Below are 22,284 nucleotides of genomic sequence, written 5' to 3' on the forward strand. Positions count from 1 at the left end.
CTTCTTGTTTTCCTCGACTTGCCAGTTTGCCTATAGTTAGTATAACCGGCTTATTTGGTTTACACATTTAAGATACTTTTCAGTTCAGATGGAGGAGCTGATCTATGCAAAGACCCCTCTCTCCACTCCCCACACCTGACTCCGGGAGCAGCACTGGAAGGTTCCCGTGTGGGACAAGGACACAGCTTCCAACATGATGGTGCCTGCTGCATGCTCGCTCTGCGCCAGGGGCCTGAGGGGTGTGAGCGAAGTTTGGCCTCACGCCGCCAAGAGGTGGGTTCTGTCAGTGCACCTTTTAGAGACAAGGAACTGGAGGAAGAAGGCTCAGCCATCTGCTGGCGGCCCAGCGGCCGGCGAGTGATCCGGCGCTGGAAGTCTTCATTCTGAAGCTCTACACACACGATTTCCCCAACACGGCCCGACGCACTCTGGCGTGGCCTCACCAGCTCCGCCCTCACCTGCCTGCGGGAGGTGCCAATGTCTCCCAGCCTCGCCACAGCTGGGCCTGTCTGGCTCTCTACTTCTCACCAGTTTGGCAGATAGAATGTGAGAGCTCTCTGATGGTTATGCCCCCGAGAGCCCCATTTGTCAGGAGGGCCCAACCTTGTTCTGGGAGAGAGAGCAGCAGCTGCAGCTGAACCAGACAGAGGCTTCTTACCTGCGCCGTCTTCTCGTTGACTACTTCAGGAAGAGGATTTACGTAAAAGCTAATGATAAAAATGTATATATGGTAATAAATTACCCTGGCACAACCTGTATTTTTAAGTAATTTATTTCAATAGAAATATTTCAGAAAACTGTACTTAAATTCATCTTAAGTTAGCGTATGCAAACACACGGGAGATCTCACACTCACATTTGCATATTGAACAGAAACAAAAAGTGAGAGGGGAGCCGAGAGCACGTCACTCCAGGAGGTCATAGTGCAATGAGGGCTTCGTCAGGAGCGCCTCCGGCCAACTGGGACAAAGGGTAAACATGGCTTGTCTCTTCCCGCAGAGCTGTCACTGGACGCTCACCCCCCTCAGGCCACACCGGGAAGGAGTCCCCCACCCTCCCCACACCCGCACACTTCAGGAGGCTGTGAGACAACGAATGTGTCAGTAATCCAAGTGCAGACACTCTTGAGAGTCTGGTGGCTTCTCATCAGCCATTCTTTCGGACCTAGTAAGTCAGTCAGTACTGGGCTATGTGGATAGTCTTAATAGGTGGTGTCTTCAGGGGAAACTTAATATTTCTTAGCTGGTATTTAAAGCATGGCTAATATTTATGACATTTTCTATTAAAAATAAAAAACAAATAACCATCCCTTTAATCTGATCACTACTCCACTGTCCAAATGACTAGGCTCAAAATTCAAATTCTGCCAATAACTAAGCCTCAAGAGCCCGCCAGCCCTTCACGTGGCTTTAAAGACCGTGTCTGCCCGCCTGCTCGGGAACCGATGAGCCCTTAGATAGCTCTGGAAACAGCATCTCGACTCGCTTCAACAGCAGCAGCTGCAGACCTTGCAACAGTCGCAGAGAAGCAGACGTCTCCAAGCTTTGCTCTGACGGGGAAAGGAGTCCAGTCTCTCAACTTCCCTTTAATTTATATACTGGGGATGTTTCCGCTTTCCCCCATAACGTCTCCATGTAGACAATCACTGGTAGGTTAAGTGACCGTTCTGAGTCTTATATAGATACAAGAATGGACCAAACTAAATCTCATTGCTGGCCAAAGGGACTCTGATAACAAACAAGACTTCAATAGCTTTCATAAAATCCAAACAAACCTTTCTGGCCTCATAACTAACTGTGTTCTCAAAACAAAACAAAACCCACAACATCAACACAAAATAAACTCAGCGTGATGGACGCTCTGCCCAGTTGTTCTTAAGACTACTCAACTAACAGGTGATTTGGGGGGATTTATTTTTAATCTCCTACCTGGAAGGAGAGGAGCAGGGAGGCAGCTGATCTAAAAAGACTCGAAACCAAGGAGGACTGCAACAATTACCTGGAGGTGTCTGCACAGACCTTCTCAGACTGGCTCTGAGACAGAGCGAGCTGGTGGAGAGAGGGACACATGGCGCGCACACCTGGAACAGAGGAGTAGGAGGCAAATGACGATCGTCCTGCTCGGTGCCCTAGAATTGGTCTTCAGGTGGGTAAGGCACTGACCACACTCCCCCACACTACCACCTGAGGAAGCGGTGTCATGAAAATGCCTTCAATAAGCTTACGAGTTTGCACACACAGATCTCTTTCACTAGAATCCTCGAAATAGGAAAAAAGTTGCTTTAGACACAAGCCATGTTTCAGGAAACAAAAGCAAAAAGTACTGAAATCATTTTGAAAAGGCTGACGTCACACGGAAAATAATGTTCATCAATGTGATTAAGTAACAGTGCTCGTATGTCAAAGCTTAGGAAGAAACAGAACGCCACCCTGGCTGTAAAACCTCGGAAGGAAAACACAAAAGAACGGAGACGGCACAGGAAAGCAGACCCTAAGCGGTCGCCGAGGCGGCCAGGCAAACCTCACCGCGCGCTCTGCTGCGCCCGCTCACGCATCGGCAGCGCCGCTATCGGCCACCACAACGTGGGCAACCTCATCTGCGTTTCCAGAAAGGGATCCGATTATTTCAAAAGCCTTTGAAGCAAAGGATTTCTTTTATTAAAGATTATCTTCTGTTAAGCAACACAAACAAGGTACCCCTTGTTTGCAGAAGATAACACGGTGTTTTAAAAACCGGCTGTAAAGGAATGTGCCTCAAGCTAACGGGGAGAAAGTCAGTAGAGGATGTGTTCTTTAAGAAAGCCAATGGGCTATCATCACTGACTTCCAATTAACGCCACGCCCTACAGTTTTGTTTTTGGTGGTCAAGGCAGATGGCTTACAGATTTAACCTAAACAAGGAAAACAAGAAAAAAGACTTGTGCTCAAGTCACTTGGCCGGATGAAGTCTGGTGACCCCGAGCGGTCACGAGACTAGACGAGGCTGCTCTCGGAGGCCCCCCGTGCCAACGATCCAGACTGGGCGCACCAGACACTGCAAACACCGTTCCCTTCCGCAGCAGTGCTCCTCGGTCTCCTTTACACATCCTCCAGAAGGGGAATAGAGCCGCTCAGAACACTTCGCAGCTACCATCGCCCTACCTCTTGTCACACGGCCAGACGGACTACCCAGGCCGTCACCTGTACAGAGGCAGTGCGACAGTCTACGGCGTTCACACACAGAAAAATGCCTGTCCTGGAGCACACGCCTGGGGAGAAAACACTTGAACTCCAACGGTCTGCCTCCCTTTTCGTAATGCTCACACAGACAGTATTTCATCGTGAAGAAAATGAAACGGGAAGGTGTGTTTGATCAGATCTCCTCCAACTCTTCCATTTTGGAGGTTACAGTAAAGAACAAACAAACAAAACCCTCTGAAGTGATAAGCACAGCCCAAACACAGAGGGGGCACGAGACCACAGACAGTGCTCCCGGAGGTCCCTGTGCACAGCTGTAGTTTAAAAACTGATGTCGTTTTCACACAAGAAATAAGCCTCTGCATTCGAACTGCTAAGCGAGTGAGTCCCCACGGTGTTTGGCGGCTGCTTTCTCTATGACACCTGGCCACACACACGCCAGGCACTGTGCTTCTCACAGACTAGCTGACTTTATCACTTCTCTGAGTTCTTGTTGGCTAAGAGAGGAACAAATGAACTTAACACTGATGAAAATTTCAAGCTTGAATCATCAACTGATTCATTATACAGGGTAGGCCTAATAAGAGGGAAATAAATTCACCATCCTGCTAATAAACTACCTAAATATTTAACATGTTTTGGTGACATATTTTCTTTGCTTGAATTATTATTAGATGTCAGCTGGTGAGTTAAGAGATAAAAAATCCACCTACACTGTTTGAATGCACCTCTGTTACTGGTTTCCATTTGCCTTGAATGCTAAAATAATCTTAAAAAGCAATGGCCAGTCTTTTGAACGGACAACTCTGAAGACCGAAGAACCACGGTGACTTCTGTGCAGGGTGTTAAGAGGTGTAGTCGGTCAGAGGCTGACTTCCACGTGTGGCCCCGTCGCCAAACGGGAGCACTGCCCTTGGTCTGTGCAGGCACCCGCCGATGTTCAGAGCTGACTCACCAAACACGCCCTCCAGTCTAGCTCCCACTTTGGCAAAACCGCAAGCTGTCCGACTCTGACCTCCGGCGCTCATCCCCACAGCTATGGCTGACCTACGACGTGTCTACTTTAGCTTATTTACGACAAACAAACAACATAATAATGAAAAATCCACAGGGCTCTCATCCACAGTATTCTTTAAAAAGCATACACACTGTTAAAATATACTTGTTTCTGAAGAGAAATAAACACATTAAGAAAATTAAAAAAAAATGCAAACCAAAAATAAGATGTGCAATGTCCATGCTAATACTGCCGGCTCCGCAGAGGGTGTGTCTCTGTGCCCGGTGTGGGCTAAGCTCGGGGGTCAGTCGCTGAAAAGTCACTCAGCACAGGCAACACCGTGCCCCCTCTGGCCCGTCATTCCCCACAAAACCAGAAATGATGGCATTTCTAACTGTGCCGCATGAGAAAAATACTTGAACTCTTAATGTCCTTTTGAAACAGAAATCTAAATTAAAAAAAAAAACTAGCACTCAAGACAAAGTTCTTCTACTTTCCTTGGATAGATTTGTAGCTAATTATTCTGTGGGCAATATTTTCTATTTAAATTTCACGGATTCGAGAGTGAAATACTTACGACAAGAAAGTGTAACGTTTTCTAAGAATACAAATGCGGGAGATTCTGTGTGAAGCCCAAGGTGATCGACGTCTGCTAGAGATGTCAGTCAGGAAGCACGCCTCATCCGGACCGGAGCTAAGACTCACGGTATTTCATGAGTTGATAACATCCAGCCCATGGCCTTTGTTCAAATGCCATTTTTTGTTAAAACCCTAAGGCTTCTCACCTTCAATCTTTGTTTCTGGTAATTCAGCATCTACTTGGGATATTAAATGCATTATTGCATCGAAGAGCCCCCACAAAACTGCTTGCTCACCTATTGACAAAATACGGTTTCATGGCAGGGAGATATATGTGAAGTTGTCAGGAAATCATTTTGCAATAAAGGGAAATTGCATAAGAAGGAGAGTTTTGATATTTTAAATTCCCAGAATCTCAATCTTTTCTCTTTTAAAATTATTTTGTATGTTTTATAATAAAATACATATATACATATGTGGAATCTCTTTTAAACAAATGTGATCCGGAATCTCATATTGAACAAAAACAATAAAAACACTGGCACTGTGCACAAAGAACGATGTAAAAGAAAACAGCAATTTCTCACCTTGATGATAAAAATCACCTGTGACCGGCAGACGTGGTAACACAACTAAACTGAAAGAATGTCATCACTGTAAAACCTCGGGGACGCCATTCTCTACCAAGCAGGTCTGGGGTCCGACAATGAATTCATATAGAGGGCTAAATGCAAAGCCAGTTAAAAACAGCCGTGTTTTCTGGAGCCCACTGGGAAGAAATGCCTGGCACAGCAACACTCGGCCTTTGTACCTCCTGCAGGAAGTCATGCTCCCCATACAGTACTCAATTCCAGCAGTTTAGTGTTTAAAAATATCTTCCCTCATCCAAAACCAAACAGAAACCCTCCCCAAGCCCCAGACAAAGTCCCAGCAACTCACACTACAACATTTCTGGTCCCTGGGCTCTTGCTGCGGGGGCACGAGGGAGGCCGAGGGGGGCCGAGAGGGGCTGAGGGGGCCGCTGCCAGCAGAGAGTCCCGCCCACGGGAGGACCTCTGCACCTTGGTTCAAAACCAGCTCCTGCCGTAGCCCATCAGGAGGATGCGTTCCTTTTTAAAGTGTATCTAAAAAAGGCGATTCCCCCCTCCCCCAAATTAGTACAAAGTTAAAAGAAATGCAAATTAGCTATGATCTATTCCAAGCACAGCACCGCCAAAAGATTCACACACACTATTTGGTGTTGCATGGTGGTTTTCCTTTCATTCTTTTAAGGCAGTGGTTTCCACAGGTCAGTTCCGAGATCAGAAGCGTGGTCCATGGCAGTTTGTTTTACGAGTCCAGTTGGTTCTCTGAGAATGTCTCGCTTCATTCCCTGAAGTTAGTGCGGTTTGGGTTCTGAACCCCCAGGGCTGTGCCGGGAGCTCTGGGCTCTCCCTGGCCCAGGACTGGTTCTCAGCCGGTGCTCACCCCACAGGTCCCCGCTCTCACTGGGGGCGACAGTTCACCTCTCTTCTTTCTGAGGCCCTTACTCAAAAGTCATCAAATTTGTAGGAACCTATAAAATATATGGTAAGCATTACAGAATAACATTTATTTATTTTTATTAAAAAATTAAAAACTTTTTTCAATTATAACTGACATTGAAGACTATGTTAGTTTCATATGTACAATCCCATGATTAGACATTTATATAACTTATGAAGTGCCCTGGCCGGTGTGGCTCCGTGGGCTGGGCATCATCTCAGACAGAAAGGTCGCCGGTTCAATTCCCAGCCAGGGCACATGACTGGGTTGGGGGCCTTCAAGAGGCGACTGATGAACGTTTCTCTCACATCGATGTTTTTCTCCATCTCCTTCTCCCTCCCCTGCCCCCTCTCTGGTAAGTCCAGAACCCACCTGGCACCATGCACGGCTACTATACTATCATCAACTATACTCCCCATGACTCTCTTATAACTACCCGTCTGTGTGCCTCCACCCCTCCTCTCTGGCAACTATCATTCTGTTTTCTGTATCTACGAGTCTGTTTCTGTTTTCTTTGTTTATTTTTTAGATTCCACAGATAAGTGAGATCACATGGTGTTTGTCTTTCTTTGCCTAACTCATTTCAGTTGGCACAATGCCCTGCAGGTCCGTCCACACAAGCTGATGGCATTTAAAAATTGGTTTTCAAAGTACTATTTCTTATCTTTCTTTCTCGTTTTAAGTGAGCCCGAATATTAAAATCTTTCTGATCTGAAGTATCTTTTTTAAAACACTGAATTTATTGGGGCGACGGTGGCTCACACACCTGCAAGGGTTCCAGTGGGCCTCTCCGCGCCACCTGCGGAGTGCCCTGTGTGTACCATTCCAGGTCATACCCGTCACCGTGTATCTGACCCCCTTAAAATACCTTAGTTCTTAAAATGAATTTTTAAGCTTATCTTGTCTTCTTTCCATTACCATTTATCCTCCTTATACCCTCCTTCCACCTCCAGCCACCTCCCACAATCACAGAGTATCTTTTCAAAAAAGGAACGCAGCAGAAGGTACTGTAACCACTTATGGATCTTCAATAAGCACTCTTTCTAGTGAACTGCAATCTGGACGGGAGAAAGGGTGAGGGCGGTCTTCTCCCGTCTGACACGGGGCCCAGCAGAGGGTCACCGAGTGAGCAAATGCGTAAGTACGGCTCTCAGCAGGGGGAGACTTCAGACAAACAAGATTGTCATCCCTATTTTCTCATTTGTAAGCATCTGAATTCCTACAGGCAAATTTTCAAATCCAGAACAGGTAATTTTGTAACAAACATTCCTAAGATCTGTGAAATCATGAGAGGAAGCATGAAAGAATAAAACTCATTGTTAGATGACCAGACCAGACACTTCACGACTCTGAAAAATCAACAGGCCATACGACAACGTGCTGCTTACAGACGGTATCGAACGTAATCTAGCTCAGCACACGTCTGAAATTCAACAACAATTCTTTGAGACATAAATATATTTTTTCAAATTATTTGAGGAGTGCTCTAGTCAAGGACTAAAAGAGGACTTCACCATGTTATAAAAAATGCTCTTACTTTTTACTACCAAATTTCCAAAACTGTGTTAGAGATACTCATACATCAGTGGTCATTTTTGGCTTTTAAAACAGCTTAACAGCCCTGGCCAGGCGGCTCAGTTGGTTGGAGCATCGTCCTGCACACCAAAAGGTTGTGGGTCTGATCTCTGGTCAGGGCACATACCTAGGTTGTGGTCTGGATCCCCAGCTGAGATGGGCGTGGGGAGCAGCCAATCGATTTTCTCTCTCACGTTGATATTTCTCTCTCTCTCAAATTAATAAACATAGCCTCAGGTGAGGATTAAAAAAAAAACTTAATAGCTCTCACTCTTCGGCAATCTTTTATAAAACCTAAGACTAAAAAAAAAAAAGAACCCCCTAACATGTGTTTCTGAATGAAAAGTTATTTGATGATATAATCATAACAATTACAAGTCAAATACAATGAATGCAAATGCCCAAAAGCTTCAGTTAAACTCTCAGGCCTGCTTATAAGAAACCACGTGAGAGTAAAGATTTCATTTCCCCAAAGGTTGCCTGAATGTGGTTTCGGATGTTGTATGAATCAATTAGTCTTCTACTAAATATTCAAATCTCACGGCCTCTATTTATAAACTTGGTACTACTCTGATTCTTGTAAGCACAGAAACCACCCAACAAGCACGCACCGTTTACACACATCTGGTCGACCTGTTCAGCAAGGAGGTGCACTAACGCAGTAAAAGACAATGAACCTCTATGCTGGTATGCATACACTGTCTAGATTAATCTTGAAATCTGAGATTAAAATAATGACACTAAATACTTTAAGCTACATTTAAAGAAAATGTACAGCACGAAGTGGAGTCCTAAAAAAGTCAGTCCAGGCAAAAGAAGGTCTGTTTCTTTCACTCCGTCCCAGGCACTAACTAGACAATGGCAAGAGAGTGATTTCTGCTCCGTGGCCTTTCACGTCCTTCATGGAGGTTGCTCGGGATGGCACCAAATACTGCTATTAGTCTTCCACGTGCATTTGAAACGAAAACTGCACACACACACTCCAACGACACTTAGCACGAAGACAGGTTGTATCTCAGCCCCACTTTGTACCTGTTTGACCTTGTATTGGTCCCTTAGCACCTCTGAGCCTTAGTCTTCCTGTATCACAAAAGGGGTCCTGATTTCGCAGGGTGGAAAATACTTTTACAAGCTTTATAAACTTGCATAGTAAATTATGTTATTCAAAATTAGCTACTGATAAGCACTGTATTTCAGTATCTTAAGCCAATGATTCTTAAATATATTCAACTAAAAACTGGTCTAAAAAGGTCTACCAAAATGTCCGTAACTGTAGTTATATTTATTTTATGTCTGTTCAACCAATTCGTGGTTCAACTTTAAATCTGCAACAGGGCCTGGGGATACCAACACTATGGATTTACTCTCCTTGGCAGCTGAAAGCCTTTTCTCAGTAGAAGAAAAACAAATCCAAGTGGTTTGGGGCTTCACTGCAGCCACAGAAATGCACGTCACGTCGTCAAGAGGACAAATAAAGATCAATCAGAATGATTTCATTAATCGGGAGCGCCCCCCTTCCTTTACCCGTTCTGAACCACTTTCCCTTGCCTCTCGCTCTACTCGACCAGCACGGGCGACATTTCCTTAAGTTGCACTCCTTAAGCTCCTTGCAACTTCCGGGTCTTTGTGCTCTCTGTCCCCTCTGCTGGAACTCTGTTCCCCCTGATTTTCATGGGGCCGCTCCTTCTTGTCATCCATGTCAATGCCATCTCCTTAGGGGGATCTTTGCTGCTCACTTCTATTATTTGACGTTGTCTCTACTCCAACCACTCTGTATCACATAATTCTATTTTGTTTTCGTGTATAGTTTTCACCACTTGAAATTTTCTTATTTGTTATTTGTTTACTGCCCATCTCCCTAAAATGTAGACTTCAAGTCTTGCTAAATGCCGTCACAACAAGAATAAAAACAAAACCATTTTCCCCCTACATTCAGAAAATTGGTCTACTTACTTCTCCTTGGCGCTCCTAATAAGCACATGCCCAAGTGACGGGCCATTTGAGGGGTTCGGGGAGCGCTCACCTGTTGTTTGTTGCTTTGGCAGGCGGCACTCAAGTGCTTAAACCACAGCATTGCGTTCATCCTGCTGCCGGCCTGGAACTTGTATGAGTTTCCTGAAATTATCAAAAACACGGGGAAAATAATAAAAACTTAGGGACTCTCATGTATGATAGTTCTGCCAGCCACCAAGGAGCAAAATAAAACGAGACTCCAGTCCCCAGTTTCAGAGTTCTCTGACGCAGAGTCCCTAATACAAAGAAACCTCTCGGCCACCTTCCCGTGACGTCCCTTACGCAGAAAGCCACCGCTTTGCTGTTTGTTAGTGAATTGGAAGAGAAGTGATTTTGCCTCCTAAGTGTTGTTCAGAGTGAAGTGCATCTCAATAAAATTGTTAGGCGTCTCTGGATTTGTATGTGTAGGGTATTAACGGTGCTTTTACTCCAAACGCCAGAGTACCCTAAAAGCAGACTATCTGTTGATAAGAAACACATTCTGACTACGCGGAGGTCAAGACAGAATCGCACAGTCCACAAAAGGCAACGCAGCGTGTCCGCTGTGCCCCTCGGAGTGAAGATTCCGGGCGGTGAGGGTTCCTTGCTGGCCTCCCGTGGCGCTCACCAGCAGCTGGCAGTTGCTGGGAGGGAAGAGCAGCGGTCACGTGAGCGTCTGCTGTTTTTTTCTTTGTCAATACCCGTTTATTTTATGTTTATTAAATTTACTGGGGGTGATGCTGGTCAATGGGACCATGCAGGTTTCAGGCGCGCATTTGCACGATGCATGCTCTGCACATTACATTGTGTGCCCACCACCAAAGCCGAACCACCGTCCGTCACCCTGTGGTAGGCCCTTTCAACCCCCCCCTCTGCCCCCCGCTTCCCTCCGGCAGCCGCCACATTGCTGTCTGCGTCCACAAGTTTGTTTTGTGCCCCTGGTGAGTGAAATTGTGTGGTTCCTGGCTTTATCTGACCGACTTATGTCACTTAGCACAGTATTTTCAAGGCCCACCCACGCCGCCGCACACGGCAGGGTTGTGACTGGCAGCTGAGTAGTGCGCCGTCGTGTACACGTGCCGCACCCTCCTCGCCCAACCCTCTGCCTGCCTGCCTGTCTGTCTGCCGCAGGCTCTGCTCTGACCAGCGAGGCGGGGGGCTTATGTGATGCGACACAGCCACCCTCCAACTCCACGTCCACTTCAAGGACTCGCAAGGTCAACAGCCAACAATTTCATTCACAAATGTCTCTCTATGTCGTAAGCAAAGTATTATAATTAAAATTATACTTCCTTGGAAAGTGCTTTGAGCCAAATAAGCAATCAATCGGATGAAAAGTAATGGAACAGCAACGACGTACAGGAAAACCTCTGCCACACTCTCACTCTCAGAGCAACACTTTAACTCAGAGGACAGAGGAAGGGCACTGTGTAGACGGCAGAGCCCTGAGATTCAAAGCAACGGTGGCCCAGAGACTCTCAAACCCCTCCTTCCCTCCCCGGCTATTAGCTCTCCAGGGATTCACTGGACTTTTAATTTCAAGCTTATGCCCCTGCAGCAAAGAAAATAAGCTTATTAAATAAGTAATCAGTAAATATTAGCTCATAACTAAAAATACTGGTATCATTACTATACATTATGTGACAGAACTATTTCCCAAGACATAAAGCTACACCAAGCTTCCCCCAGTAAAACAGTAACCCAGTTAAAACAGGCTTCGGCTTACTGAAAGTTACGAATACGCAGCCCCTCAACCCCTGGTTGTTCCGATGACTCACCCTTCTCAGAGTCAGTCAGCAAGAAGAGATCGGGGTGCTCTGGGTCGTCCGCCATCATCACCATCCACCCCACCACGGACACGTTCTTATTCGCTGTTGACTTGAACTGAGAGAGAGAGAGACGGTTAGCGGTTATCCTGATGGCAGGGCCTGAGCAGACTTTAAGTGTCGGGAGCACCTGGGCAGTTTCTCCCGGCGAGAGGTGAGATCTGTGCCTTCCCGCGGGTCCGCTGGGCCCACGGCCTGCCACTACTAAGTCCCGCCCGGGCACGCCCTCTGGAGACGGCCCTCTGCTTTCCAGATCTCTCCCAGCTTCAGCTCCTCATCAGCACCTGCATGTCTCAGTGCCCCCCGTCAAAGAGCAGGATCTGCTGGGGGCTGGGAAGCTCATCGATGCCGTTTTGTCTGTTCCGGTGCGGCCCCTCGCCCCTTTCTTACAGCGAACACAGCTGCACTGTAACGGAGAGGGCTTCTTTCTCCCCAGCTTTGCTGAGATGTAACCGACACCTTACACTGGGCAAGTTTAAGGCGTACGACGTAACAGGGGTGCTCTCTTAAAGCTGCTGACTTCGTAAACTAGCAGTGCCATCATGCAACCCTTAATGATCCAGTCTTATTTGTGTTTCTAAAAAAAGACATTCTTAGCATGCCTGTTACTTTTCTAGTTTTTTTTTTTTTTAAAGTTACATTTTAGTAATGAAAGAAGAGCCATTATAAAAGAACAGAAACAATTAGGTTAACTTCATTCACGAACAAAATAAATACTGGCGAACTGAATCCAGCAGCGTGTGAAACGCTGACACGCGACGCCCTCACTGGATGGCAGCAGTGTGAGGCTGGGTTAGTGTCAGAGTCGATTAAGGCCGCCGAGTGGGTTGATTTTGAGAAAGTGAGGTTAGCTCATCTTTAGAAAAATTATTATAAATCACCATATATTAACAGATTAAGTGAGAAAAACATCAACTCGGTTGATGTAAAATAAAAGCATTTGCTAAAATATAAATGCATACTTGTGACAGACTAGGAATAGAAGGAAATTTTCTAATTCAATACCTACAAACAAATTAACAACAACAAAATACACAAAAACCAGACCAAAATAAAGCAGGAACCCCCCCACCCCCAACTGAAAAAACACAGAACCAAAACCCTGCAACACATACCTTTAAGGGTAAAATGCTAACAACATTTCAAGATCAGTATTCAGATAAGGATGCTCGCCATTGCTACCCAGTGAGCTCAGTAAGAAAACAAAAAAAGAAATAAAAGGGTGAGGAAGAAATAAAACTGCCAGTACTCACAGATAATATTATCTCCACAGAAAATCTATCAACTCTACCAAACTGATAAACACTAGCAAGGATGCCTGGAAGAGATCAATATGAAAGTCAACTGTGATTCTATACGCTAGAAATACAGAAGTTACTTATAAGAAAGTTACCTAGGAACACATGTAACAAAAGACACACCAGAAAGTGTAACCGTTAAAAGACACTGAAGACATTAAAGTCAATGGAGAAATATCATGAGACCAAGAAAAGCCTATTATAAAGGTTTCAATTATCCCTACACTGACCTATAGATTCAGTGTCACTTCAAGAAAAATTCCAGTGGGGTTTTATGGGGAACTTGAGAAGCTGATTCTAAAATTTTCATGCTGGAGTGCGGGTGGCAATGCGGTAGTGGTGCCTGGACTGGCGGGGACCCCAGGCAGCGACCACAACCCAGCGGGGCGTGGCGCTGCAGAACTACAATGAGCTGGTCAAGTGCACGGGAAAGCCGTGCCAGAAGTGGGAGGTGTGCCAGCAGATCTGGCAGGAAGAGGATGAGAAGCAGCACTGCAGAATGAGGTGAGGCTGCCCAGAAACTGGCACGCAAGACTGCCTCCCAAAACGAGGTGATCGCACCCTTGCAGAGATGGAGGCTGCTTCTCTCAAAGTCTTGGAGAGCTCACAGACTCGGCTTACTGTCCTGAAAGGGGAAGCTGGGAACCTGCCCGAGGCCACAGCCGCAGAGCAGGACAGCAGCGGAGACGAGGATAGTTGGGGGGTGGGAGATCGGCTGTCTCCACTGCTCCCATCAGCAGCTGGGTCCACAGCAAGTCTGTCTTCAAAGCCTTTGTTCATGGCAGCAGCTGCCTTCTCCCACTGGCTGGGGTGCCGGGACAGAGCAGCCAACCTCTCCTGCCCCTGGGTGACAAGAAAAGCCCAGGGGGTCCTAGCTAGGTGCTCACACAGGTAGTGGTAAGGGCAGGTTCTGGGTCAGCTCTGCTCAGGGCCTGCCTGAAGTCCCCAGACCTCCCTGGGCTGCAGGAAAGGCCCTGCTTCTAGTCTCAGCCTCATGGGAGTCCCCTCTGGTCCCTCTGCCAGCAGGTGAGCAGGCCAGGCAAGTGGGCAGGGGCTGGGGCCCTCTTCCCCTCAGAGCTTGCCCTAGTGGCCTGTGTCTATCAACAAAGGTTGTCTTTGTAAAGATTGAAATAAAAATTAAAATAAATAAAATTTATGTACATGAGCAAAAAACAAGAAATAGCCAAGACTGCCTACCACAAAAACATTACTAGTCCGAACTTCTGCCAACCGTGGATGACAGTCTGCCCCCCTTCATTGCGGCCAATGTTGTATCCCAATCTTAAAAATGTTTGCCTGAGAGCAAAAAAGGGGCATCTTCTTTCATCTGCGTTCGTGATAGCTAGGGAGCTTGATCGTCTTTTCACGTTAGTAGTTATTTGTATTTCATCTTCTATATATCTCCCTTTTCCATTTTTCTATCCTGTTTTATTCCTGCTAAGGAGTCTGCTGGAAAGTCTTTACATGTGTTACAGATTTCTTTTTCAGGTGTATGTAGTCTTGGTTTTTAAAATCAAACTGATCAAACAATATATATCTCTAGTCATTACAATGTAGTGATAGGTTCAAGTGTATCTATGTTTTTCTTTTACAATAATTACACAATACACTTCCATTAAGAATATTTTTACAGTGAATGTTTTCATTTTACACCATTCAAAAATATAGACCCAACAAAATAATAGTCCCTTTTTTCTCTTGCCGTAGTTACTCTACTTTCCCAAATCCACCCTGCTCCTCAGAGGCAAAAAAAACGAAAATAAACCACCCCCCCCAACACACACACATCTTAGGGAGTAAAAAGATGTAAGTGTGTAGGATTCCAGCTTTCCTTCTTCTGCATTTATACAAATACAAACAAGAACATCTTCATTAGCGATGTGCCCCCTACAGCTCTGAATTTTGAAGAGGTTGGAACTGCAGGGAAGTTGAAGAAAACGCTCCGATAATTACCCATATGCCTCCATTCTGCGTTTGCTTGACCTCTGAACGTTGCGACGCAAGTCGCAGACAATGTGACACCGAACCCTAACTATCTCAACACGTATCTGCTGAGAACAAAACCCCATTAAACCACAAGTATCATGTCAAAGGAATTTAACAGATACAACCGTATAAAGTCCATATTAGAATTTCTTCAATTGTCCCAATTATGACCTCTATAGTTTTAAAAAAGTTACCTCCAGGACTCAACCACGGTACACACATCACACTTAGTTGTCAAACTCGTTAGTCTTTTACTCTAAAACCTCGTCCTTGCCTCCATCCCACTCTATTGGTCCAAGTTCGGTCTTCAGAATGCGAGCCAGCATCCTGTGCAATGGCCCACGATATGGATTTCACTGTTTCCTCACAATTAGATTCGGCTTAAATTTTGGGCAAGAACACTACACAGGTGGTGGTGTGGTGATGTAACAGATTTTAACCCTTCACTGTTGCTTGCACGGAGCCAACCTTCCTTTCGATTTGTACTGAACTCTTGTGTCCTTCATCGCTTTCACTCTGTCCCGCATCTCTTCCGCCCTAGAAGGGACGCGCGGGCCTGGCTCTGCAGCGCCTATCTTGCTCCTAGAATTCCTTCTTTAATCTCAGCAGTTGTAACTAAGAAGTTGAGGAATACAGTTGGGTGCTCGATTTGATTTCCTCACGACTTACTACTCTACTCTAATTTCTAATATTTCATGTATGTCATTTGCCAGGAACCTCCTATGATTGACAACCCAAACTACCATAATGCTATTAGTAAGTAGCAACACCAAACACAAAAAGATTTTTAACATTTGCAGTAGATGCAAATACAGTTATCGATTCTCTAATTTGGCTTCTTTATAATCAAAGTTAAGAAAAAATTTTTAAAAAGTTTATTTTGAATAGCTACTTCCTCATGATCGGAGAAACCCAGCCACGGACCTCGAAGTGGCTGCGCGGGGAGGTAACCGTGAGGACTCCCCCGAAAGAGTGCGGGACGCTAACCGGATGATGCAGTTACTCTGCACAGTACTTCAGTGAAACTAACGCACGTAACTTTGTTGCTATGTGGGGATTTTGGTCAATTTGACCAGAATTAAAAAAAAATGGTCCTTTACCTCAAGGGTGGAGACTCCATCTAAACAATTACAACAGTGAACCAAAAAGCCAGAGCTCCGGGATTTTGTGTGATTCTCTTCAGGAGCAGACGAAGAAGGAAGCAATGTGTTGTGTGAGGAAACGTGTGGCAAACTGGAGAGAAGCAGGACACCGATTAACACGGAGTCCAGGACAGTGGCAAGTTGTGGGTACGGCTGAGGAGGAAGCCGATGCCACCTTCTGGCACTATCCACATTCATTTAAACCAAAAACATACTCTTCTCTACCTCTGCTTTGATTAAAGGGCTAACTGAGAGGGTAAAGAATTAGGTAGTGTTATTTGGGTGAATTCAGAAGTAGTAAAAAGACAATTTTTTTTAAGTGGCTTACCTTTCCTCGGTATGGCAAACCACTTTGTTTCCCCAGAAATACATGATTTAGAAATAAAATTCCTCTCAAAGAGATTAAGGAAACATGGATAATTATCCTTCCTTTCAAAGATATATCACTGGCATATTAAAACAAGAAAGCATGTAAAAAAGATTCACAGAAAGATTCTACATTTGGAGAAATGAGCATTAAGGCTTCTTTTACGTAACACAAAGCCCAAGAAAGTGGAGCACAGTAGCCATGGTAACTATTATTACTTCTCACTGCCGGGAGAAATCACTCAATCGAAATGGAGGTGGAAAGTTCTTTAGATGACGCCTGCAGTTTTTCACATGAGAACTGAGACTCCAAGGCAATAGTCTTCAGCCATTTTCCGAACACGAAAGCCCCGCTTCGGAAGGCTGTGATGCCAAGACCGGTGTTTGTAATGTGCAGCTTTGACATTTGCAAAGGAAAAAGCTAGAATTCGAAAAAGAAACTTCAAAATACGGAAGTTATTTCAAGGCTTTCCTTGGAATGGTCTTACAAAATAAAAATAATTCCATTACAGTCCTCAAGGAAGCGGGATGAGGACTTCTGGATCAGAACATGGAACAAAAACGCCAGTGGCAGCGTTCCACTGGGGCTCCAGCCTGCACGGCCACGAAGGGGGTGAAGCCACGCCAACAATTTAGAAGAGCGGTACTTACATGTTTTCTTTCTGTGGCCTTGAGAGACTTGGCAGCATAGTAAAAAAGTTGCGTCCCACACAAAGCTGCCCAGTATTTTGTCCAAGACGCTACCTGGAAGGGACAAACAGGTGAGTGCACGATGAATGTGTGGCTGGCTTGGTGTCCCTGACGCCTTGGCCCCAATGCTCTGCCCGCAGCTCTGCTCCCCTCAGACGTCCTAGCCCGACCTTAACCTTAGAGCTGTCTCACTCTGAAACCTTCACCTCAAACATTCCCATCACTTCCACCTCATTGCCATGGCCTCCCCATCCCACGCTACCCCCACCCCCGTCTGTTGCACAGTCCAGCCCTGTGCCCATTCCCCTTCCAACGCTTTAACCTCGCCACCCGCTCTCCTGAGAAACCCTAACCCTAGTTACTCTGACCATCTTCTCTTCCCAGCCACGCCTTCTTCAGACAATCTCACCAGGCCCATACCTCAAGTGCTGTCTGCATGCTAATGACTCCCGAATCTCGATCCCTGGCCACCACCTCTCTGCTGAACTTCCCAAGTGCACTTTTTAAAGAGCCAACCTGACATCTCCACTTATATGTCTAGTAAGTATAGCAAACTGAACTTGGCCAAGACTTACCTGCCTCTTCTCAAAAAAGCCCAAAACAAAACAAACCTCCCCCCAAACAACACATTTTCCCCCTTTCAATAAATGTCCCCGACACTCACCCAGCTCAGTCCCACATCCAGAAGTGATCTTCACGCCCACTCCTTCCCACATCACACCTCATGCATGGTCTCAGCCCAGCATCCCCCTGACGTGCCCACCTCCACCTGCTTCACCTGCACAGGCCATCTCATCTCCTGAGCTCGAGGTCTCATGTGCTGACTCACCTCCCTCATTCTGATCTCGGCTCCGGGGCCATCTCTCGCTCCAGTGACAGCTCCCTTCACACAGCACCCCCACCCCCGGGCGCCCTCCCTCATTTTAAGGGCTCGTTCTCCATCCTGGACTGCCACCTCCTCCAGGCAGGCACCTGTCAGATGCACTGAGGCCTCGGCGGGCGGGCTGCTGTCAGTTGACTAGCTGGTTCCTGCAGGTGCTTGGTTGTAATGCAAGCAGCAAAAATCCGACCGCTTAGATGTAAATGAGTTTTATACTTTAAGAGGCCTTCGTATCTTCAAAAACTTTAAGTGTGGATATACATCAAGGTTTTATTCCAAACTAGGTTTACTGTTGTTTGAGGGGGGGAAAAAAAGCTTTCTTAAGTTGTCAAACTACTTGGATGCTGCCGTTGGGGAAAAATGACTTTTGTGTTACATGTGAAAAGCTTTGTTCCACCAAACTTTTTAAAAAAGTATAGTTATGGTTTGAAGGACGTTTAATATCTACCTGGGTTCTCTCTCACGTGGAGAAACAGAACGGCATCACCGAGTTAAACGACTGAGAACGACACGCAAAACCGGTCGATCTCCATTTTAGGTTTCTTACTTTCTGTTCTCTGTCCTTCCTAAACTGACTACTGAAGTGCTTCCTAGCAGTCCGCACTTCAGAGCCCTCCAAGGAACCGCTCTGCACTACACTAGAGGGCAAAGAGGAGCAGGGGAGCACCTTCGTGTGAGCGCCCTCGCCTGCGACCTGCCTGAAATCTAAACCGAGAAGCGCGGCGAGGCCACCTGCCTCTTCAGTGCCTTCGGGGGGACCAGGTGCCTGGCTCGACTTCCGCCGTCTTCATATTCTGGGGGTCCCGCACATTTACACATTGTCAGAAGTGCTCAAATATAATGATAAAATCTTACTTTAGGCTTTTTGCCTTCCTTTAACAAAGTTTTTCTCTTGAGAACACCTTGAATAGTAACAGCCCCTGGATATAAATGTACCGCCAAGTCCTCCGATTCTGCAGAACTATAATGAAGAAATGGGGGGAAAAAAAGCAGGTAAGAGCTTTTGTGTGTAGCAGTTATCACAGGCACTTAAATGAAATTTAATATATTCTTCATTTTAAAACTTGGTTACTGTATTCAGAACGAGAAGACACTGACAATTATAAAGGTTTATTGATCTGAAACTTACAAGCATTACAGAAGTTATTCAGGAAGTTATTCAAGTCAGCAGATGGTTAAAACCACACACTTTATTACATATTTGAACAAGTATGATTTAGTAAGAATAGGGTAATTTACTTTATTAAAGAGTAAATGAGAGATTTAGGACTGTTTTTCTCCTTAGCAATGCCACACTGCATCATTGCTGTCAACTTTTTTCCTCGGAGGGAAGATGGGATTCTATTTGTTAAAAGTATTTAAGCCTATAAAACTCAGAATAAAGATGATAAAAGATCAAAAAGGAAAAAGGAAAAAGAAAACCCACACTTAATTTAATTCTACAGTAGGTGACAGAAGCAAAAAAGCAGTAAAAACGTATTAAGAAAACTGACTTTCTGCAATCAGTTTTAATTACATTTACATGTTATCAATGCATACGTATTTGATCACACATATAGGCTAACCCCAAATCCCAAGATTTCCTTTCCATATAGCTTAAGAAAAACCATCACAAAATTACCAACATTTAAATATCTTTCCCCAATTGATTAAGGTGCTATATTTGAAACACGAGTGATTTCTACATGGATCAATTAAAACACACGCATTAATAAAAACCTGTCCTTCTCTGGTGGTCTGATTTGAGCTGCAGGATTCCCACAACAGCGAACAGAACTTGACGTTTGCTAATGTATCCCTTTACGGGTCATTTAGGTGTCTTCAAAGTGACTTAAAAGCCTAGAAACCATTAGAAATTTCAGGCTGGAGCTATTCATCTTCAGGGAGGCACACAAAGGAGATTAGACACCAGCAACGTGACCTAAAGCCCACTGCCGAAGGGGCTATTTTGTTGTGCTATGAACTGACTGCCCGCCCATGACCACTAGCCTCCGGCCCCAAATCAAGCTGTGTCACCCTAATTTTTCCTGCAGCTGATACAGTGTAGAAAGAGGACTCAGTATAACTGGAGAAACGATTCAATGAACATGCCATTTAAACACACAAGTTTGATTTAAGGAAATGAGACTATTCTAAATTCAGAACCTGCAGTTTATCAAAAAAGTCCTTTCAAATGGCAAATCTAACGTATGCTTCTTAGCAAAGTAAATTCTTTGACGGTGGCCTTTGAATCAGGCTAGAAATGGGTTTTTGTACTGCTCATCGAGTAACTAGCAGCATTAGAAAGACCCGTGCAGTTAAAGAGCTACCAGCTTGGACCCTGGCCGGTATGGCTCAGTTGGCTGGAGCACTGTCCCATAACCAGAGGGCTGTGGGTTCGACTCCCAGTCAGGGCACACGCCTCGGTTGCAGGTTTGATACCAGGTCTGGGGGCCATTCGCGCAAGTAGCATCCAGGTGCATATGGGAGGCAACCAATCGATGCTTCTCGCTTGCATCGATGTTCCTTTCTCTCTCCCTTCCTCGCCCTCTTCTTTACTCTCTAAACGCAATGAAAAACTAACCTGGAGTTATTTTAAAAATGTCACATAAAGATGAAAGTTTTAGCAATTAGCTCTGTGGATCAGAAAGAATAGTTCAAATTTATGTCTAGATTAAATCTTGGAAAGTTTCCTGGTTATTGTCTTTAAACCAATTAGTGGAGAAAGAAGAGAAATTCTGTGAGACCACACCCGTGTAAGCCAGTCACCAACACCAGAGGGGGCCTGTGACCCCCGAATGCAGGGACGTGTACCTGCTGGCCTTCATGTGGCCTCGATAGCCATTTCGTGCCACTCGAGTCGTCGGGCCGAGAGAGTGGTGTAATCTGTTCCTGTTGGGTTCCATTATAAATTGTACACATTACACACACTTTAATTCACACAACTGTCAGTACCTAGAACAGTATCACGATTTCTGTGTGTAACAGCTTTCCACATCACACCAAAGGTTAGCATGTTATTGTTTCTGTTTTCTAAAAAGCATGCAGCAATGATTTTAAAAAGTTGTTTCTTTTACTACTGACACTAGTTATAGGTGCTTAGCACACATCATACATTTGTATATATTCGCTTTCACAAATCTGCAAAAATACTTAAAAAGAAGTTTATAACCAGATACTATAAAAACCTGAAAATTACTTCAAAAATCCTTTTTTCTATTTCTTTAAATATCACCCCTGGATTCATATAAAATAACTCCCTTGTATTATTATGTCCCTATGAAGACACCTAAAAGCAATGTGGTATGTAAACTTAAAATTGGCATTGCCCAGACACCTTATTTCCCTCCCTATCCTTTTTAGTAAGTCTGAGAAAACTAACAGAAGAGAGAAACTGAGTAATAAAGGAAATAAACATACACACAGAAATACTGATACTTCCTTGCCCGGGAAAAGCCAGAAGCAGCACGTTGATAAATTATATTTAAAACAAAAAGCATTATTTTAGCAACTGAAGCAGCAACATATTTGATGTCTCCCCAGGAAGTAAGAACAGAAAACGGCATGTTTGCTTTCAGATTACTACTTTCAAGTTCATTATCTACAGGCCGTATTTTCAATCCTAGTTCTTTATTCACTTATTATCATTTCACGTCTGAATCTTGCTGGGAAGCATTAATTTGCCCTCAAAATGTTTCAAAAGCCACTGATTTAAACTTGGCACAAATACAGTAGATTGTTATTTAGCTGCAAATGTCTGCAAAGCAAGACGTGTCATAAAAAAGAATGTTGTTTTGAGACGTGAAGGTAACACTGTTAAACACTGTCTTTGAAAATAACCTGCTGGGATGAGAAGAGTTATCCACACCATGTGGTTACTCATTTCTATCTCAAGCAGTCTGAGAACCAGTTTTGTTCATTGATACTTTTCGTTTAAAGACTACAATGCACTTTAGAGCCGACACGATGACATTATGCTCTTTCCAGAGAGAAAAGCCAAGACAATTTGTACAGACAGCATATGCCAGAGGCAACTCCTTTGTTCTTCCATTTCAGGCAAACCCAAGCAAATGCAAATAGAGTGAAAGTAAAAGTTGGAAGAAAAATAATATGCAAAAACAAATTGTTAAGAATTCCCCAAAACAAAGAGAAGAAAACTTGGGAACACTGATAGTGTAGAAGGGCTTAGTAGTACTTTAAAATTCTGGGTTTACAAGTAAAACCTTAATCACATAATGGTGAGAATCCTACATGCAGCGTCATCAAGAATGAGT

General features: G+C 44.8%; 1 protein-coding gene across 2 annotated transcripts in view; it reads right to left on the reverse strand.

Annotated features, from left to right (window-relative positions):
- Positions 1–756: 756 nt before the first annotated feature.
- The window catches only part of RALGPS2 (Ral GEF with PH domain and SH3 binding motif 2), a 117,086-nt gene continuing 95,558 nt past the window's right edge, over positions 757–22,284 (reverse strand). The window contains exons 15-20 of one of the 2 annotated variants that reach the window (XM_053916060.2): positions 20,825–20,902; positions 18,887–18,992; positions 17,113–17,205; positions 11,622–11,727; positions 9,875–9,966; positions 757–6,307 (exon numbers count right to left, since the gene is read on the reverse strand). In XM_053916060.2, the coding sequence (XP_053772035.1) occupies positions 6,278–6,307; positions 9,875–9,966; positions 11,622–11,727; positions 17,113–17,205; positions 18,887–18,992; positions 20,825–20,902 (505 nt within the window). In that variant the 3' untranslated portion in view covers positions 757–6,277. The remainder of the gene's footprint in view (positions 6,308–9,874; positions 9,967–11,621; positions 11,728–17,112; positions 17,206–18,886; positions 18,993–20,824; positions 20,903–22,284) is intronic. The other variant, XM_053916061.2, reaches the window with a different exon arrangement.

The sequence above is a fragment of the Desmodus rotundus genome, chromosome 12 (assembly GCF_022682495.2).
Source record: "Desmodus rotundus isolate HL8 chromosome 12, HLdesRot8A.1, whole genome shotgun sequence".
In the NCBI taxonomy this organism is placed as follows: Eukaryota; Metazoa; Chordata; class Mammalia; order Chiroptera; family Phyllostomidae; genus Desmodus; species Desmodus rotundus.